Here is an 18090-nt window from a genome sequence, read left to right as displayed (position 1 = left end):
GGTGTGATTGCACTGGCACAGCTACTTTGGCACAGATAACTGTACGCTGGACATGCTCCAATGCACGCATGACCCAAGTATCATTAGAGCCCTAGAAGGACTTTCCTTTTAGCAGGACAACCATGTCTGGGGAGCATCCTCTGTAGCAGTTGGTAGCATTGCTGTGAAACGCAGACATGTCTTGCTGAGGAATCTGGCTTATACATATCAACCTTCTCAGCACAAGTGCGCAAGGCTATTTGGGCACAGAACACTATCTGACCTCTCTGACTGTACCAGCCACCTTTCCATGCAGGGCTGCCAGCACTCAGTGGTGTGTACAGCTGCTGTAATTTATCAGGGTGGCAGAGAGATTTACCTCTGCTTCATGTGCTGGCAGGATATTCATTCCCTGAGGTTCAGCAGCAACCATTTCCAGTAGGGTATTTATTTGACACTTTGCCCACTTATCTGTGATTACAGACTTGTGCTGGTCTTCCCTTTGCTCGTTTGGTCCTTCACCCATCAAGTGTGTCCATGCCCGAAGCTACAAGCCATCTGTCGTGGGACCAGGGTTTCCCGTGCGTGTCCAGCATGTAGCACAGCACACGCCAGCACTGGCTGTGGTGCTGAGGGCTATTTTACGGTACGAGGGATAATTAACAGTAAGATCACACAGCTAGAAGTCAAAGACATGCAGTATGAGGCATTTAGTGATAAAAATGTCTGACTGGGCTTTCTCACACACACATGCTTTTTTCTAGGACCCTACTCAATTTCATAAGCTCCCTCTCCCTGTATCCATAGGAATCATTACTACTGCTGCTGTTATAAGCAACATCAATTGCAGAGTGCATCCCTAGTTCTTTGCAAGAGGCTGGCGAAGTGAAGTCCTGGCAGTGCTGAAGCAAATGGCAAAATCTCCACTGATTCCCACAAAATCAGAGTCTCACTCTCCCTCTGAACTATACTGCACATCTCCCAGCCTGTCCCTCGCACTACTTAGGAATCATTTTATATGAAATATTGGGCCACGTGGCAGCCACATATACTGGAAGTGGATGATATGACACAGAAAGGCCCAGTCTTGTGTTCGCATCTGTAAAGCAAGGCAGAAAATGCAGATTTTTCTCCAAGCTCCTTAGTATGCTTGAAGTCCGTACGCTCCTCAGCTTAAAGTTATGTCCTAATTCTCCATCGCTGGAATTTTCCAGCTTTATCTCTCTGTTTGTGTATCAATATATGTCCAGGCAATTTCTCCGGGCCACACGGCCGTTATGTTAAGAAGCAAGAAGCTGATAACGCCAGGAAAGCAAGGAGGCCAGTGCGCTGACCCTTGCCGAAATAGGCATTGCTTCACGGGGAGATAAGAGTCTCCCACCTCCATGGGTGGCCACTGGAGTGACCAATGAGCGTGGACAGGCGCCAAGGTCCGCTCTCCCCTTCCTCTTTATAACCAGGGCTGTCAGAGCGATGAGTCCAAACCCGCTCTGAGCGTTCACTGCAAGGAGCCAGAGCCTGCACCCTCCTGCACAATGACGCTGACTCAAGCCGAGAAGGCCGCCGTGGTCACCATCTGGGCAAAGGTGGCTACCCAAGCCGATGCCATTGGGGCAGAATCACTGGAGAGGTAAGTCCCTCAGAACCCTTCCGAAGAAGGTGCCTCCTCTGGCTTTGCTGTTAGGATGCATCTCATGTAAAAGTTGCATGAGTGAGAGCACACTGGGACTGGTGAGAGCTGATGGGTGACCTCTGTGTTGTTTGGCATGTAATTTTCTGGAATTATATCTGTGCTACTAAATGCTAATAGATGGCTTCAAAATCTTACAGCAAAACATAATTTTCTAACCAATTCTAATGGTTTATTTCCCATTACAGCAATTCAGATGAATTCATAGCCAGGAGCCCTGGTGAGGAATTCAAAGTCATTCATACTCAGTGTCCTGAAATAGGGTTATCACTGTTAGGAAATGAACTCGAAGTGGTTTATTGTACAAGTGATGCAATTTCTCTTGCAATTTCTAGGCACTAAGAAAATAGCTGTCCACTAAATTCACTGGGTACTCATGTTTCATTATTCCAGTTTATAAGTAACAGGAAACAAGACAGGTGGACTCCCTGCATGAAGTATAACACAGTAATTCAAAGTTCATACAAATTAAGCAAGCTGGCACAAAAGGGATAATAGTCTGGAAATTGTTCAGAAATTATGATGCTATTTGAAGTTATTTAAATGTTATTTACAGCTCAATATAAAGTATTGTGATAGTCCTTCCAGGACTCTGAGTACCACTCATAGATTCTGGTTTGTTCAGCTTGTATTAGTTTGAAGGTCCTGCAAGCTGGCTTACAATGTAATATAGGAAATGTAGTGACACTTTGGGGCTATTATTTATTTAAAAAACAAACAAACAAAAAATACATTAAGTTTAAAATTATTTTTAGCATTTCATTCTTCTCTAGTACATACAGATTAGCCCGCTGTCTAATCTGCACATACTGCAGAAAAGGTTTAAGAGCAGAAGGACCTTCCTGATGCAAGCTTCAAGCTCCCGAAGCTCTGTTACAACCGCTGAAGGAGTGCATTCCTCTAGCTGGCAGCTTTACGTGGCGCTTGCCCTGAGGTTTTACCATCTCAGGCGTACTATTTCCACTGCTGAATCTCACTCTCATGTTCTCCTCCAGGCTTTTCTCCAGCTACCCCCAGACGAAAACCTACTTCCCTCACTTTGATCTCAGCCAAGGCTCAGTTCAACTTCGTGGTCATGGCTCTAAGGTCATGAATGCCATCGGGGAAGCTGTGAAGCACATTGATGACATTCGAGGCGCTTTGGCTAAACTCAGTGAGCTGCATGCTTACATCCTCAGGGTGGACCCAGTGAACTTCAAGGTGAGTGAGCAGAGAGACTTTTCAGGGATGAAAACTGCCATCACAGAATTAGAGACCACAGATCATTCTGGCTAATAGCAGCTTGATCCCTGACTGCACTGCACAGCCTTGTCAGCTCATGTTGCTGCTTGTTCCCCACCTGATTTTTAACCTGAGGTAGATTGTATTTTTTAATGAAAGATCTGGCCTAACTGAAGCAAAGAACTACTCAGGGGGCTCCTATAGTTTGTTAGACAGACTCGAGTCTACGCTGCCTTTGTTGTAATTTATGAATCTCCCTCACACATTAGGTTATATCACCTGTCTTGAACAAAGTCTTAGTAAATTCTAAACATTTCCACTTTGTTGCATTTCCCATTGGTGAGGAAGGAAGGGATATTTGGAAGAGGGAGTGGGATCAAACACTGCCTTTTGCCCTATACCAAAGGCAACTCTGCTTCTTCACACAGATCATCAGGCAGCAGTGCTGCTGATTGGGACACGTAGTTGTCAGCCCAGAGCACGCTAGGACTAAGGTCCATTGCAGACCCCTAGACTGGCATCTGTTACTGATCATGATGGATTTCATCCTGTTTTCCCTTACAGCTGCTTTCCCACTGTATCCTGTGTTCTGTGGCTGCCCGCTATCCCAGTGACTTCACCCCAGAAGTTCATGCTGCGTGGGACAAGTTCCTGTCCAGTATTTCCTCTGTTCTGACTGAGAAGTACAGATAAATGGCCTCCACAGAGGGTGAGGGATGCACATCCATGGTGCACCCCAGCTGCCAGGCTCTGGGGTATTCACCCCTTCCTATGCAGTCCTCTCAAATCCCCTATGCAGGGGCTCAGTCATCTGCAAAACCCAATAAATAATTCAAATGTGAGCTATGGTCTCTGTGCTTTCATCTCCTTGTGTTCCACCTCCATCTTACTGTTCAGGCAGGGGTGTTCTGAAATGTCTACACTATATGGAGGGCAAAATAGTAAGCTGTGTAAATTCATGTACTAACTCATGTACTAATGAATTCATGTACTAATTCACATGCTAAGGTGTGTAAATTAAGTGGGAATAACGTAACATAATATTAAGTGGGAATAAGACAACACTGAGCAGAAGCCCAGAACAGGCTAGAGCCCTGTGACTGCTACTGCTCACCAAAGGCATATCCACCAAAGACTGTTTCCAGGCTGACCAGGAAACAGTCTTTTACCCTGCTAGGATATTGAATGGACCCAGGCTTTTTGTCTGGCCTACCCAAAACCCATCACAGCCTGTTGTGAACAAACCTGTGTTGCCATGTGTTGTGATGTGCCCAGAGTGATGCTGGGCATTGTCTTCCCATGCTCCTCTCCATGTAGTGTGGACAAGGTATCTGATGCGCTTCATGAACACCTTGGGCTATTGCACTTGCTAGACAGGTTTGGTAGAGGGACCATTCCCTCAGCTTAACATGTATTATTTTTATATGGGGAACTTCACATGCATTTGGAATTTGGGAATACTAGTGGCCACTGGAGATCACTGTTGATGGCATCTGAGGGTCCACAAATTCCCAGGGTTTCTCTGGAAAGCTGCGACAAGGAAGAGTACAGCATTGGTGGTCACCCTGGGAGGAGCGCAGGGATCCTCCACAGGTACATGTTGTGGGTTAATCCCAGTGGGCAGCTAAGCACTACACAGTCGCTCACTCACTTCTCCCCCCTCAATAGGATGCAGGGAAAAGGAAAGGAAGAATAAAAGCAAGAAAAATGGGGGCTCAAGATCAAACAAACAAACAAACAAACAGAAATAATTGTTTAATAAGTGAAGGATAAGTGGAAGAAGAGGGAAGAAAAAAGAAAACAGATGATGCACAGGCAATCACTCACCGCCTCCCATGGGTAGACAGATGCCCAGCCAGTTTCTGAGCAAAAAGAGATGGGTAACCCCCCTAAAACTCCCTACCCCTACCCCTTTTCCCTTTTATCGCTGAGCATGGCATTATATGGTATGAAATACCTCTGGTTAGTTGGGGTCACCTGCCCAGTTGTGTCCCCTCCCAGCATATCACACACCCCAGAATCCATACCCTGGGGTGGCAGAGTGAGAAGCAGTGATGGCCTTGATGCTGTGCAAATGCTGCTCACCAAAAGCCAGAATATCATTGTGTTATCAGGGCTGATTTGGTCAAAAATCTAAAACACAGCACCATGTGAGCTGTCATGAAGAAAATTATTTCTCAGTTTACATTCACTACACATGCCTGTCTCAGAGGACTTTTGGCATGAAAAGCAGGTCTTAAAGGCACAGTCTTAAGCACACTTTGATCAAGAACCTGAACTGGCACTGCAAGCTGTGGTCCTCATCTCATTTACCAAATTTAGGGACTGTGTTTGGGCAAGGGGGAGAGAGATGGTGTGGAAGCTCTGAAGCCACCAAATTGCTCTAAACGTGTCACCCGGTGTACCACAGTGGTTTTTAAAACAGTCTACATCTGTGAGTCTCAGGTAACCTGAATGTTGAAATCCACAGCTTAGATGGTAGGTCAGCATCTGGTGTGTCCCTAACCCCAAATTTGTACCAGTGACTTTGTACAGGGGCTGAGCAAAGGATGTGACAGTCACCAACCACGATATGCCCTGCGGGATGTCCCAGCGTTTACAGGGAGAGGCAGGAGCACACACTGGGGTGGGAAGAAGGGAAGAAGCCCAGGCCGGACAAGCATCACAGGACGGACTTTGGGAAGACCATGCGCCCAGAAAGGAGACTCTTCCCTGCTCAGGTTTCTCCGGGCTGCTGGAGACACGGTGTTTCTCATGGCAGATCCCCAGCATGACCCGGGAGAGCTTGTCCATGGCTCTGGCTCGGAGGCCCAGGGGCTCTTCGGATAGAGAGGGGCCAGACGTGCCGGAGGCTGGAGGACATGAGGGGCCAAGGACACGTGTGGGACCCACCCTGACCCCCACAGAGCCAGGGAGGACCCTGGCCCAATGGGGGGGAATGGTGGATGCAAGCAGGAGGCTTGAGGACATGCCAGCTGGTGAGGCCAAGGCTGTGGCACCCACGGGACATGCCTGTGGCTGCTCTTGACCATGGGGCAGCCCAGCCAGGTGCTGCCCCTGGCCCCCAGCCTGCTGTGGGGCTGGTGCAGTGAGGCAGGGCAGATGGGCTCCCTCAGGGCCTCCCCAGGGCTGGGGCCCCCCAGGCAGTCGGGGCCCCCCAGGGCAGCGCCGCAGCCGCTCCCTGGGCCTGGTGCTGTGTGGCCGTGGCCCCCCCGCCCCTCGGCACCGATAAGATAAGGCCAGGGCGGAGGTGCCGGCTCCTATAAAAAGGCATCCCCGTGGGCACTGCTGCCACCGAGACCTTCCTGCCACTGCCAGCCGCCACCATGCTGACCGCCGAAGACAAGAAGCTGATCCAGGCCATCTGGGATAAGGTGCAAGGCCACCAGGAGGACTTCGGAGCCGAGGCCCTGCAGAGGTGCAGGATGGGCCCAGGGACCCCACGGGCAAGGGGGGCGAGCGGGTGGGAGCCCCACGTGGGGCCAGTGGGGGGGGGTCCAGCTGGGGGTCAGTGGCACTGACTGTCCCGCTCCGGCAGGATGTTCATCACCTACCCCACGACCAAGACCTACTTCCCCCACTTCGACCTGAGCCCTGGCTCAGACCAGGTCCGCGGCCATGGCAAGAAGGTGGTGAACGCCTTGGGCAACGCCGTCAAGAGCATGGACAACCTCAGCCAGGCCCTGTCCGAGCTCAGCAACCTTCACGCCTACAACCTGCGTGTCGACCCTGTCAACTTCAAGGCAAGCGGGGGATGGGGGACCGGGAACAGGGGACGGGGACCAGGCTGGGGTGATGGGGGCCGTAGCAGCGGTGCTGAGTCCTGTTTTGCCTTGCAGCTGCTGTCGCAGTGCTTCCAGGTGGTGCTGGCTGTGCACCTGGGCAAAGAATACACCCCCGAGGTGCACTCTGCCTTCGACAAGTTCCTGTCAGCTGTGGCTGCCGTGCTGGCTGAGAAGTACAGATGAGCTACTGTCCACACCTGTGTGCCATCAATAAAGACACTTTTGCTGCAGCACCGTGTCTGTCTGTGCTGGGGCTGGGGTGGGCTGGATTGTCGCAGTGGGCCCACCAGAGGGAGGGAAGGGAGGGAGGGAGCAAGCTGCCGGTGAGGCTGGCCATGGTACAGGAAGGCAGCACTGGCCATGGGCTCCCTGCGTGCCTCCCCAGGGCCCTGCCTGCTTCCACCCCGCTCCAGCTTCGGATGCGGCTGGTGCTGGTAGCAGCTCAGGAGCTCAGCCTGTCACTTTGCCGTACCCGCATCCCTTTGGGGAGCGGGGTGGGGAAGGATGCGCTGAGCCAAATGTGGTTTTTGCATCCCCTTGAAGGATTCTCTGGTAGGGTAGGATGAATCCCTCCTAGCTCCATCTATCACAATGGCTGTTGAGGACTTTGTTGGGGATGCTGTGGGAGCTAAGTGTTTGCATGAGCTCCAAAAGCAATCAGGCAAGTTCATGGAGGGGAAAAAATCCACTGCAGACCATTAAGCACAAACACTGTCCTTGGGCTCAAGCCTCTGATCCACAAATCCCCATCGACTGCCAGGGAAGTACGCCCACACCTGCCCTGAGTGTCTGCTCTTCCCCTGGCACCTCAGCAGGGTAGGAGTGGAGCAGGCAGAGCTGCAGTCCAGCACAGGGCCACTGGTTTCAGGGTTTTGGAGCCTGAATTAAGAAAAAATCATTGTCTTTAGATCATAGGTGATGGGTTATAAGATATTAAACTAGCCCTGGGTTTGCTCTGCACTGTGACACCAGAGTGAGGAGATGAGCATTCATCAGAGATGGGAGACAGTGCATCAGCAGAGCGGTGCCTGCGGTGGCCAAGTGCAGGCCACAGCTGGACGCTGGGCATGTGGGGACCCTGCCTGCACAGAAACACAGGGCTGGGAGTCCCTGGGCCACACTGGCCCCTGCTCCTGCAAGTGCACTCATGAACCCACAGTGCTTTTCCTCCATCCTCAGACACATGCCAGTCTACGCCCCAGTGTCTTCATGTGTATTTGCACCCATTTATTCTTGTGCCATCAGTTTGAAGAGCTCTTCTGCCTTTACAGTTTGCCCCGCTGATGCACGCACAGGCAACAGACACACCACCCTGCTGCTGTTTCCCTGGGCTCCACTTCCCAGAAGATCCGCCCCCCCCCGTCCTCCCCTCCTTCCCTGCTCTGAAATGGTGCCAGCTCGAGCTAATCTCCCCCAAACACAAATGATAAGAACCATCGGCTGTGGAGGAACACGGGTGTGAACTGTTCCCTGCCTGCCTGCGCCAGCTCTTGAACCTACTGGAAGCACCCTCCTCATCTTCTTCACCATCCTCATCTTCCTTGCCCTTCTTGACATCCTCACCTTCATCATTTAGGGCACACAGGGCTCGCCACGGGCAGCTGTGGCCCTGCATGCTTCCTTCCCTGGCTGTGAGCTCCTGCTGCTGCAGGCCAGTGCCTGTGGCAGTGCCCAGCACTGATCCCTGTGGCTCTGCCAAGTGTTGCCCCTTCCCAGAAGTCAGGGTCACCCAGTCCCCCCCGCAGCACTGGGACCAGCACAGCATGTGCGCAGGAGAGAGGGCTGGGGTAGGGGAGCTCCGGGGTCTGTATGCAAAAGGATGTGACTACAGTTTGGGGAACAGGGCGCGGTGAAGAGGGCACACACTTTGAGGTACAATGGTTTGGGGTGCACCGAGGGAACGAGAGCAGTAGGTGCAGTGGGGCTGGATGGATGAGTGGCTGCGTGTATAGGGGCTGCATTGGATGGCAGGGTGTCTATAGGGGCAGCGTGTGTGTGTAGGGACGATGTGTGCACAGGGGCTGTGTTGGATAGGTGTGTGTATGGGGGCAGCACTTGTGTGTGCAAGGATGGTGTATGTGTTGGGGTCGTGTTAGATGGCGGCGCGTGTAGAGGCGGTGCGGGTATGGGGCGTGGAGGCTGTGCTGGATGGGTCAGTCTGTACGTGCAGGTGCCTGCGGGGCCGCGTTGTGGGTCTTGGGGGCGCTGGGCGGGCTCAGTCTGTGGGGCACAGGCTCCCACCACGCTACTGAAGTCACGAGCCCCACGCTGCTGTCCCCACCAGCCTGCCAGAACACCTCCAGGCTGTGCCAGAGCTGCCTGTGCCAAGGAACCTCGGCCGGTACCCCGCTCTGAGCCCTGAACCCAGCCTGTACCGGGAGGGGACAGGCACGGACCCCTCCGCCTGTGCCAGTGCGGACCCTAACTCGACCCATGCCGGCACAGACCCTCAGCCTGAGCCTCAACCTAAACCTAAGCCTAAACCTGCTGTCAGCCCTCGCCGGAGGGGACGGGCCTGCACCTCTGCGAGCCCTAACCCTAATCCCGACCCAAAACCCAGCTGGTGCCGGGGGGGGGGGGGCAGAGACACCCCCCCAGCCGGGCCCGGTGCCGGTGGGGCGGGGAGGAGCGGGGCGCGGCGCTGGCCGGGGGGGAGGCGGGCGGCGGCCCCGCCTGGCCGGGCTCCAGGGCCGCCGGGGCCGGGAGCGGGGCCGGGAGCGGGGCGGGCCGGGGGGGGCGAGGGCGGTGCCCCGGCACTGCATATAAGGGCGGCGGCGGGCGGCGGGGGTACCCGTGCTGGGGGCTGCCAACGCGGAGGTGACACCATGGTGCTGTCCGCCAACGACAAGACCAACGTGAAGAACGTCTTCACCAAAATCGGCGGCCATGCCGAGGAGTACGGCGCCGAGACCCTGGAGAGGTACGTGTCCATCCCCGTCGTCATCCCCTCTCCTGTCTGGCCCTGACCGCCTCCCATCTGTCCCCATCGTCTCCCCATCCACAACCGTCCCTGTCCTCTGTGACCCTGTCTCATCTGTCCCGGACCCCCTCTGTCCCCCAGGATGTTCACCACCTACCCTCCAACCAAGACCTACTTCCCCCACTTCGACCTGCACCACGGCTCCGCTCAGATCAAGGCGCACGGCAAGAAGGTCGTGGGTGCACTGATTGAGGCTGTCAACCACATCGATGACATCGCGGGTGCTCTCTCCAAGCTCAGCGACCTCCACGCCCAAAAGCTCCGTGTGGACCCTGTCAACTTCAAAGTGAGCGTCTGGGAAGGGGTGACCAGCCCCAGCCCCCTCCTGCACCCCCCGGCCACCCCCTTGCCTCACACCCTTGCTCACCATCATCTTTTGCCTTTCAGCTGCTGGGCCAATGCTTCCTGGTGGTGGTGGCCATCCACCACCCCTCTGTCCTGACCCCGGAGGTCCACGCTTCCCTGGACAAGTTCCTGTGCGCCGTGGGCAACGTGCTGACTGCCAAGTACCGTTAAGACGGCACCATGGCTAGAGCTGGACCCAACCCACCACCAGCCCTCCAACAGCGAGCAGCCAAATGATCTGAAATAAAATCTGTTGCATTTGTGCTCCAGCCCTGGTGTCCTGCTCTAGTTGCTGCCTGTGGGGAGGGAGCGGGAGGGATCTGCTCTGGGGGTCTGAACCGGGGGGTGCCCCCCTGGCAGGTGGGCACATGGAAGAAATGGGCTCTGGTTTTGCTGTCTCTGAGGGGAGGCAGCGTTTGGGTGGTGGTGCCTGGCAGGCAGACGCTGCTCTGCCAGCTGTGGGGCTCCAGGAGCAAGCAGAGAATTTCTGGGCACTGGTAGAGGGGAAAGGCTCAGGGAGAGTGGCCAGAGTCTGGCCCTTGGGAGTTCCCTGCAGCTGCAGCCTGGCCTGGCCTTTCCACCAGAGCCCCACGCTGGGATCACCTCTTGCCCCACCAGCCCTGTGCACCCCTTGCCCCTGTTCAGGCCAAATTGTCAGAGATCATCTCCTTCTGGAAGCGCTTGGGAGACAGTGGGGCACAGGGGGTCTGGGTGCCTATGACCCTCGGTGTGGTGGCACAGCGAGGATACCCTGAGGACCTCCAAGCCCAAGGGCATCTTTCTGTGCATCCCCAGCACGCAGGGCTGTGCAGCACTGTAGGACAACTTCTCTTTCCACCTAATGCTGCATTGCTGGGGTGTCACTTTGGAGGGGTCCTGCGGGGGGCTGGCAGGCTGGGGGAGACAGCGGGCATGGGAGACTGCAAGGGGAGCAGATGGGGCTCAAACCCAGATCCTGCTCTTTGGGTCTTGAACCGCAGCAGAGTAAGGGGTGTCAGGGCAGGAAAACAAGCACAGGCAGCAAAGTGGTGCTGGGTGCCATAGTGCTGGTGTCTGCATAGCCCCCAGCCCTTATCGCAGCCCACAGCAGGGTGGCTTCGGTGAAGGGGGCTGTGAGTGGCTGATAAAGGAGAATGTGGGCTCTCTTCCAGCTGTGGGTGTGGTGGGAGATGGGGCAGCAGATAGTCCTGAGGGGGTACAACCTGCCAGGTGCTGAGTAAGGCTGACCCATCCCTGACAGGACTGGGAGGTGCTGGGGTGAAGGTTCAAGAAAGCCCCGGGGCGGCTGGTGCAGCCACAGCATGGAACCAAGCTGAGGTTGCCATGGGCCCCTTGGATCCCTGGCACTTGCAAGGACGGACATTTGCCCTAACCCCCACGGCCTCCAGACACCGTCAGTGAATGCACCAGAGGCAGGAGAGACCCCAAATGACTCTGGAGAGAGAGGGAGGCCCTGCAGCCCCCAGCGTTTCTCCTGCAGAACACCACAGGCATCGCGACCCCACATGCCCACCACACCTGGCCGTGGTGGGAAGAGAAAGCTGGTCAGGGCATCACTGACCAACCTGATTTACCTTTGCATGGAGCACGATGTTGGAGGAGGTTGCATCCTTCCAGCTGGCATCGCCCAGACGTGGCTGTGGACACTATTCTGCTCCGCAGGGAGCCTCTGCTCCCTGGGGAGCTTGGGAAGAGCAGGGGTATGGTGGGGGGTTCAGGGCACACAGGCATGCAAGGTGGTGTGGACTAGTGGGTAAAGCACCGGAGAGAACCAGCACCAAATCCAGCACAGATCTGGGGTCCTCCAAACCTGGCCACAAAGGACCCTCGTGGTCCTGAGCATGGGGTGTGCGTAAGAGGCAAGATGTAAGAGCAATGCAGGGGACAGTATGTACGTGGAGGGCAAGAGTTTGGCAGTTGTCCCCACGGCTTCTGGCAGGCTTTTGCTTCCAACCGCTCCCATGCCGTGTGGTGTCCTCAGGCAGGACACAGTGCGTGGCAGCGAGCAGTGTCCTGGCTCTGCAGCGCTTTCCCAGGGCTCTGCCTGCCCAAAGAACCGTTGAGCTCTGAAGAGCTGGGATGAGTTTTGTCCCAGCCGTTTGTCCCTGCTGCCACAAGATGGGGACCTCAAGCCGTGGTGCTTTATCAGGGCCAGGCAGAGGGTGCAGAGGGCCAAGCCTTGGTCCTGCCTGCAGGCCTGAGCTGGAGCCTCCAGGCAGGGAGAAGCAGACTGCCAGGATGGGCTTCCAGCTGGCCCCTGAGTTCCTGAGTACACTGGGACACTGGTGCCAGCTCGGAGGGGTGCAGGACCCCTCCCCAGTAGCCCATTTCCAGTGCTGGGTGCCTCAGGCGCTGGGCACCCTGTGCCTCCTGGCTCAGAGCACAGGGCCATCCATGTGAGCCCTGGGCTCCCTTCACTGGGCATCCCTTGGTGGCCATGGCTTTGTGTGCCCCAGGACACAGCCTGCCCAAGAACATCCATTCTTGATGGACAAAGCATCTATGGTTCAAAGATACCCACAGAACAACACAGTATTTTGTTATATGATAGTCACCAAGGCAAGAGGCATCTCAGAGCTCATTTTTATTGAAAGAGGAGCTAAAATGACATCAGGAAACAAGCTTGATGGTTATGACTCACCTGATCACAGTTTTACCAGTCTCTTGAGGGGTTGCAAACAGCATTGTCCAGGTAGCTTGAATACTACTGTTATCAGCATCTGATAAATAGTCATGGCCCTAGAAAGTGCGTCCTGGACTGGAGGAGACCAGGCATCCTTGGGGAGTTCACCAGGAACTGCCCATAGCAGAGAAGCAGTGGGACGATACAGAATTCATTTCTTATTGGAAGCTGATCTTGGGACACCAGTTGAGAGGTCCTCTTGCTGGAAAGAGGAGAGAAAACATCATGTGTTTTACAAACTGTTCTTCTGTTTATACATCCCATACTGGCATTCAATATGCCAATAATATAACTCATGATCGGTGCAACCTGTAGGTCTTCTGCTGAAAAACTGCTGCGTAAGCAGTTTGTTTGCCATGTATTTGGACAGTCAGTCTGATGTCTCTGATTTGTCTAAATCATTTTGAATTTTAACCCAGTGCTTTGGGGTGCTCGCAGTCCCTCCAGCTCAGGAACATCTGAGAATTTAATAAGCGCATTCTCCATTACAACACATAAGTTATTGATGAAAGAACAGTGAATAATGATGTTGAACCAAGGACTGGAATCTGTCACAGAACAAAAACAGTCTCATCTGAAATGATTCATTCTTGGCAATGGCCACGGTTATTACTCATCTCTTTCTTCGATTAAATGTCCCTCTGTTTTTTAGTGATTTGAAGTTGACTGGTTTATAGTTCCTTAGTTTCCCCCTTTTACCCTGCTAATGATAAGAGACCCTATTGTCTTGTTTCTGCAACCCCATCACCCACCACCACTTCTCAAAGATATTGGCTGTTTGGAGATGGCTTCAATCAGTTGCTGAGGCAAAGTGGATGTTTTTCAGGCAAGCAGTCTGAAAATACTGGAATGATTGAAATGTAATTTAATTCACACTTTTTAGGATCCTCCCACCTTCTCCACTGGCTGTTTTGCTGGTGGGAAAAGGAAAAGTGGTTGCAGAAGACAGAAGATAGAGTGAGCCTTCACTGAAATGCCAATTTTGATGAAGGACTTCAAATATTTTCTCTCCTTCCTCTCCTAAAAGCAGAGACTGCTCCCAGCAGAGCGGCCACATCAAGCACAGCTGTACAAGCCCTTCCAGACAGGATGGGGCTGATAAAAACAAGTATTCACAGAACTTAAAACATCGTCAGCTCTCCTTTGCCATCACAAGAAGTTCAATATTGCAAGCAACATCTTAGAAAACCTTTTTGCTGATCCCCTCAAAGCTGACCTGTGAGGAACCCAGCTCTCATTCTGTGAGCTCCTGTGACTGAAAAGGCATTAAGCATCACAAACCCCTGTTCTTGGAGATGTTCACAACAGAATCCAGGTCTCGGATTTTATGGCTGGGAGGAGAAGGAGCAGATCTGTGGTAACACGACATTGGCCACTGATGCCTTCTTAGGGCTATATTGAAGCCATTCATCAACTAAACAGCACAAACTTTCCACACCTACTTTGCACTGTTTTTCCACCTTCTTTTTGTGGCTGACCCTGTTTTTTTTGATAATTAGATCTAGCCAGATTTTCACTGCAACTGTACCACTAGCAACCCTTTTCAGCGAGACCACAGATTTTCAGTCAGGCCTGCTTGACATTGTGCACTAGTGATTGATCAGATTTTCACTACAGAGATGGAAATTGAATAGAAATGCAAAAATTTTCTTCCTGCTGGTTGCCCTGTCTTCCTACCACACGCCAACCACCTGAGAAGATCTGAATTTGCTTAGGGATGGTGAAACTGAGAAAATAGGAAATGCTCTGCTGGTAACATCACTGGTTCCTCTCTCCCACTGTTGTTTTCAGCAACAGGAGATGCCATCTGGGGAAAGCACACAAGCCTACCCGTTTTTTATCGTGCTCCTCCAGCATCTGCACCAGCAGTAATAGCAATTTCAGAGGGTACATTCCTGCCTGTTGCCTTCAGCATCTGTCTGTTGACCTGCTGCTCATGAATTTGCTATACCTTTTATAAACCTGCTGATCCTATTTGTTTCCACAACCTCCTGTGGCAGCAAGTTCCAGAAGTTCATTCTCCCTCCTGCCCCCTATAAAGTCCTTTTTATCCATTTTAAAGCAATCTACCAGACTCATCGATGGCCTCTAATTCTAGTCATGCAGAATCTGATGAGCACCAGGTCCACATTCACTTTGTGATTTTGTGGAGTTAGCCCTTTCTGCTCCTCATTCTCCAGGGAAAAATCCCAGCTTTCCTAGGACCTCCTCATACTGCAGCTGCCCTTGATCACCTCAGTTGCTCTGCTCAGGACTCTAAATCCACTATGTCCTTAGATCAGAGGCCAGAACTGCATAGATGTGGGTGCACCAAGCTGTTGCACAGCAGGCAAAAGATGTCCTCTTTCTTGTTTTGAGAGCCCAAGCCCTTCCTGATGACATCACCACATTTTGCTGGCTTTTTTTGCTGCACATCAAGGCTACAATTTTGGCGAACCATCAATGAGGACTCCAGCATCTTTTTCCTGAGCTGTAATAGCCAGTTTAAGTTCCATCTCCGCTGTTTTAGAACATATTTCTGTATCTGTGTCACTTTATTTATCTACACTGAAATAATTGACGCCTTATTCTTCCATTTGTGAATAACGCTGAAAGCTGCATATAGCAAAGCTCCATGGACTACATCAGATAGCCTTTCACCAGTCTCCTGCAGTGATGGAGCATCATCCGATGTTTCTGTCAAAAGCTAAAGTGTGCAACTCTAACAGCAGATTTTTGGTCCATATTCCTGGGACACAGTTCTTCATTATACTTTTCCTTTCCAGTTCCCCTGTCACAGTGACTTCAAGAAGGCAATGAGCTGCTCAATGGACACAACTCAATGAGGAACTAGCTGGAGATAGTTAAAACACTGGGTTTTCCAGCCAGAGCTGCTTTTTTGCTCTTTGTACCAGGACCAGACAGAGATAACGGGAGCAGACTGTGCCAGCTCTGTGCTCTCCAGAGACCTTTGCACATGGCCAAGAGGATCCCAACTATGGATTTATGGAAAGCAATACAGCAAAATGTGCATTGCAGCTGCTCAGCCAGAAAGCTTTTATACCTCCTTCAATGGTTGAGCAGCTGAGTGCCTTTATTAATAGTAGAAGTATATTTATCAAAATTCATGGGTCAGCATTGTTAAAGCTCCATAGATTCAGTTTGGACAGGTGACCATTATTTATTTTTCCAGATCATAGCTCCAAACAGGGATATTTTCAGTATATAGTCCAAATTTCTCCCCAGGCCTGTTTGAAACACTGTAGGAAATAAACTCTCCAGAACAGGGTCTTCCACTTGTGTCTGACTTCCCGAGGAGGGAGCTGCACTTCAGGACTCATGGACCAACGAGCAAGAAGCAGATGTGGTGAACCCTCACCATGATGCAGTCACCTGCACTATATTCAGAGTCAAGTGTGTCACTAAGCCAGACAGAAGCCCTGGCTCCAGCATAGCCATTCTCCCTCAGATTTCAGCAGAGACAGAAGCACACCAGGAGGTTTCTAAACCTTGTGCTTTTTGTTGCCACCACAAGAGAAGGCAGATAGCTCTGCAGCTGGATCTTCTGCCTGGCTGCAGGTCATGGTGATCCATGGGTGGCTGCATGTGTCCACCTGGGGCACTCCCTGTGGAAGTGGAGGAAGCTTCAGCTTTAGCTTCAGCTCCAACTCCAGCTCCGCAGCAAAAGAGAGCCCCTCCCTGGTTCAAACTCCCCCCTTGTTCCGAGATTGCAAGGCTGCTTAGCCAAAGGGGAAAGGAGCAACCCACAGAGTCACTAAGCCAATGACACCATTTCAGTGTCCTCGTGTTTGGAGCAGCTGTCAGTCTGGAGGTGACATGTCCTACAGCATCCACCAGCCCAAACTGTTCCAGTGAATACTGGAATGCTTTTCTTGGGGAACAGGAGCAAGTCTAAGGGACCTGAGGTGTGAGAAAACACATATTGTAACATGTTGTGGATCCGATTCTGCATCACATTAGGTGAGTTTGATTTATGCTCACATCTCTCAGATCTTTGACTTTGAATCTCATTTTTTGCCCTTTAAGAGGAAAATAACTATAAGTAGAGGCAGCATTGCAGTAAAGTCATTCGTAAGGATTGATTGATGACAAGCTGATACCTTTAAAGTGGAGTTGAAGGCTAAATTAACTTAGAATGAGAATGGAAGGGTTTGTTTGTCTTCTTTCAGAAGAACAATTTTTGAGCAACAGCAAAATCAACTGGGAGAACTCAAAGCTAATGTGGAATAGGCTTGCCATTCTTTAGGGAAAACATTGTAAAATTACTTTATATCCCAAAGAAGCAGGAAAAACAAGAGGGAAAGAGTGTAATACCTAACTGGAGTGTCATTTCCTAATGTCAAAAGGATATTAGGCATAACAAGCAGATTATGAAAAATGGAGTGGTGGACTAGCCATCAAAGAAGGCTTTGACTGATGTTTGCAATATGCCTGAGTGAAGTAAGAACAGATAAATCCACCAAGTTGTGGGTCAAGATCTCAAAGCCCAGCTTTGTTGTAAGTCATGAGCCGTGTTGCAGCAGCATCATGTGGTGCTGGGACCATGTGATTTAGATGGGAGAAAATATCAATTAGTGAAAGAATTGTAAGATAGAACTCAAGAAAACAGGGAAATGGTAGTAGGATTGTTGAAAGGGAATTATTGGGCTGGAGGGAAATTACTGATGGAATCTGACCTTGGATCCGGCCTTGGAATTTTTATTAATGGCCAAAATATAATAATAATAAAAAAAGTGGGTACTGTCACGATAGAGGAGGATTGGGATATTACAGGATACTTGCATGGCCTCAAGGATCAACACAGCAGAAAGGGGATGATATCCTCATGCCCAGCAAAAAGATGGGGAGCAAGCTGATGCTGTCATTAGGCAGGACACGTTCCAGAAGGAGAGCTCTGAACATCCAAGGATAGCATTACACAGGGACAAATGGAAACTAACAGGCAGTGAACAAATCTAAGCTGGGGATTAGAGGAATAGTCCCGTCCCATCCCATGCTTTATGTGCTCAAGTCTTTGGGCTGACTTCAAGGAAGTCCTCTCATAAATTCGGTGAGGACATTGCTAGCTATTGATTGCACAAGCTGCTCTGACTGGGCTTTCGGTGATGTCAGAGCCCCTAGAAAATGCCTGGCTCTTCCCTAGGGGATTTCCTTCCCATACCTAATAAACTTATCACAAATATATCAGGTCTGTGAGAGCAAGAAGCAAAGACTTTGAGTCCATCTTCAGGGAGTTTGTGGTTGACTGGAAACAGGTCTGAAAGTCCTCAACCAAGCTGACCCGTAAGCGAGTATTGGGATTTTTGCCTCAGCAAGGACTCTGCGACTGTGTCCAGGCTCCATTATTCTCCTGGAGAACACAAACGCATCAGAAGGCATCCCAAAGAAAAGTTGTGTAAGAGCGAAG

At 51.7% G+C, this 18090-nt stretch overlaps 3 protein-coding genes across 3 annotated transcripts; all 3 read left to right on the top strand.

Moving 5' to 3' along the window:
- The first annotated feature begins 1256 nt into the window (after positions 1–1256).
- Positions 1257–3830, top strand: LOC126053326 (hemoglobin subunit pi-like). Its single transcript, XM_049835386.1, is given in 5 exon segments — positions 1257–1286; positions 1288–1363; positions 1366–1609; positions 2665–2869; positions 3455–3830. Coding segments are annotated over 5 exon segments (684 nt in total). The 3' UTR covers positions 3584–3830.
- Positions 3831–6164: 2334 nt separating this feature from the next.
- On the top strand, positions 6165–6905 carry LOC126053328 (hemoglobin subunit alpha-D). The gene is made up of 3 exons (XM_049835389.1): positions 6165–6308; positions 6429–6633; positions 6730–6905. Exons 1-3 carry the CDS (start codon positions 6217–6219, stop codon positions 6856–6858), a joined length of 426 nt encoding a protein of 141 aa, XP_049691346.1. The 5' UTR covers positions 6165–6216; the 3' UTR covers positions 6859–6905.
- Positions 6906–9438: 2533 nt separating this feature from the next.
- On the top strand, positions 9439–10269 carry LOC126053327 (hemoglobin subunit alpha-A). The gene is made up of 3 exons (XM_049835387.1): positions 9439–9595; positions 9737–9941; positions 10043–10269. Exons 1-3 carry the CDS (start codon positions 9501–9503, stop codon positions 10169–10171), a joined length of 429 nt encoding a protein of 142 aa, XP_049691344.1. The 5' UTR covers positions 9439–9500; the 3' UTR covers positions 10172–10269.
- The last annotated feature ends 7821 nt before the right edge of the window (positions 10270–18090 follow it).

Source organism: Accipiter gentilis, chromosome 33 (assembly GCF_929443795.1).
Source record: "Accipiter gentilis chromosome 33, bAccGen1.1, whole genome shotgun sequence".
Lineage (NCBI taxonomy): Eukaryota > Metazoa > Chordata > Aves > Accipitriformes > Accipitridae > Astur > Astur gentilis.
This window is presented reverse-complemented; position numbering and strand designations above follow the sequence as displayed.

Coding starts and splice junctions, on each gene's coding strand:
- LOC126053328 (XM_049835389.1), top strand. CDS start 6,217: ATGCTGACCGCCGAAGACAAGAAGCTGATCCAGGCCATCTGGGATAAG. Junction 6,309..6,428: donor GGAGCCGAGGCCCTGCAGAG/GTGCAGGATGGG, acceptor CCGCTCCGGCAG/GATGTTCATCACCTACCCCA. Junction 6,634..6,729: donor TCGACCCTGTCAACTTCAAG/GCAAGCGGGGGA, acceptor TTTGCCTTGCAG/CTGCTGTCGCAGTGCTTCCA.
- LOC126053327 (XM_049835387.1), top strand. CDS start 9,501: ATGGTGCTGTCCGCCAACGACAAGACCAACGTGAAGAACGTCTTCACC. Junction 9,596..9,736: donor GGCGCCGAGACCCTGGAGAG/GTACGTGTCCAT, acceptor TCTGTCCCCCAG/GATGTTCACCACCTACCCTC. Junction 9,942..10,042: donor TGGACCCTGTCAACTTCAAA/GTGAGCGTCTGG, acceptor TTTGCCTTTCAG/CTGCTGGGCCAATGCTTCCT.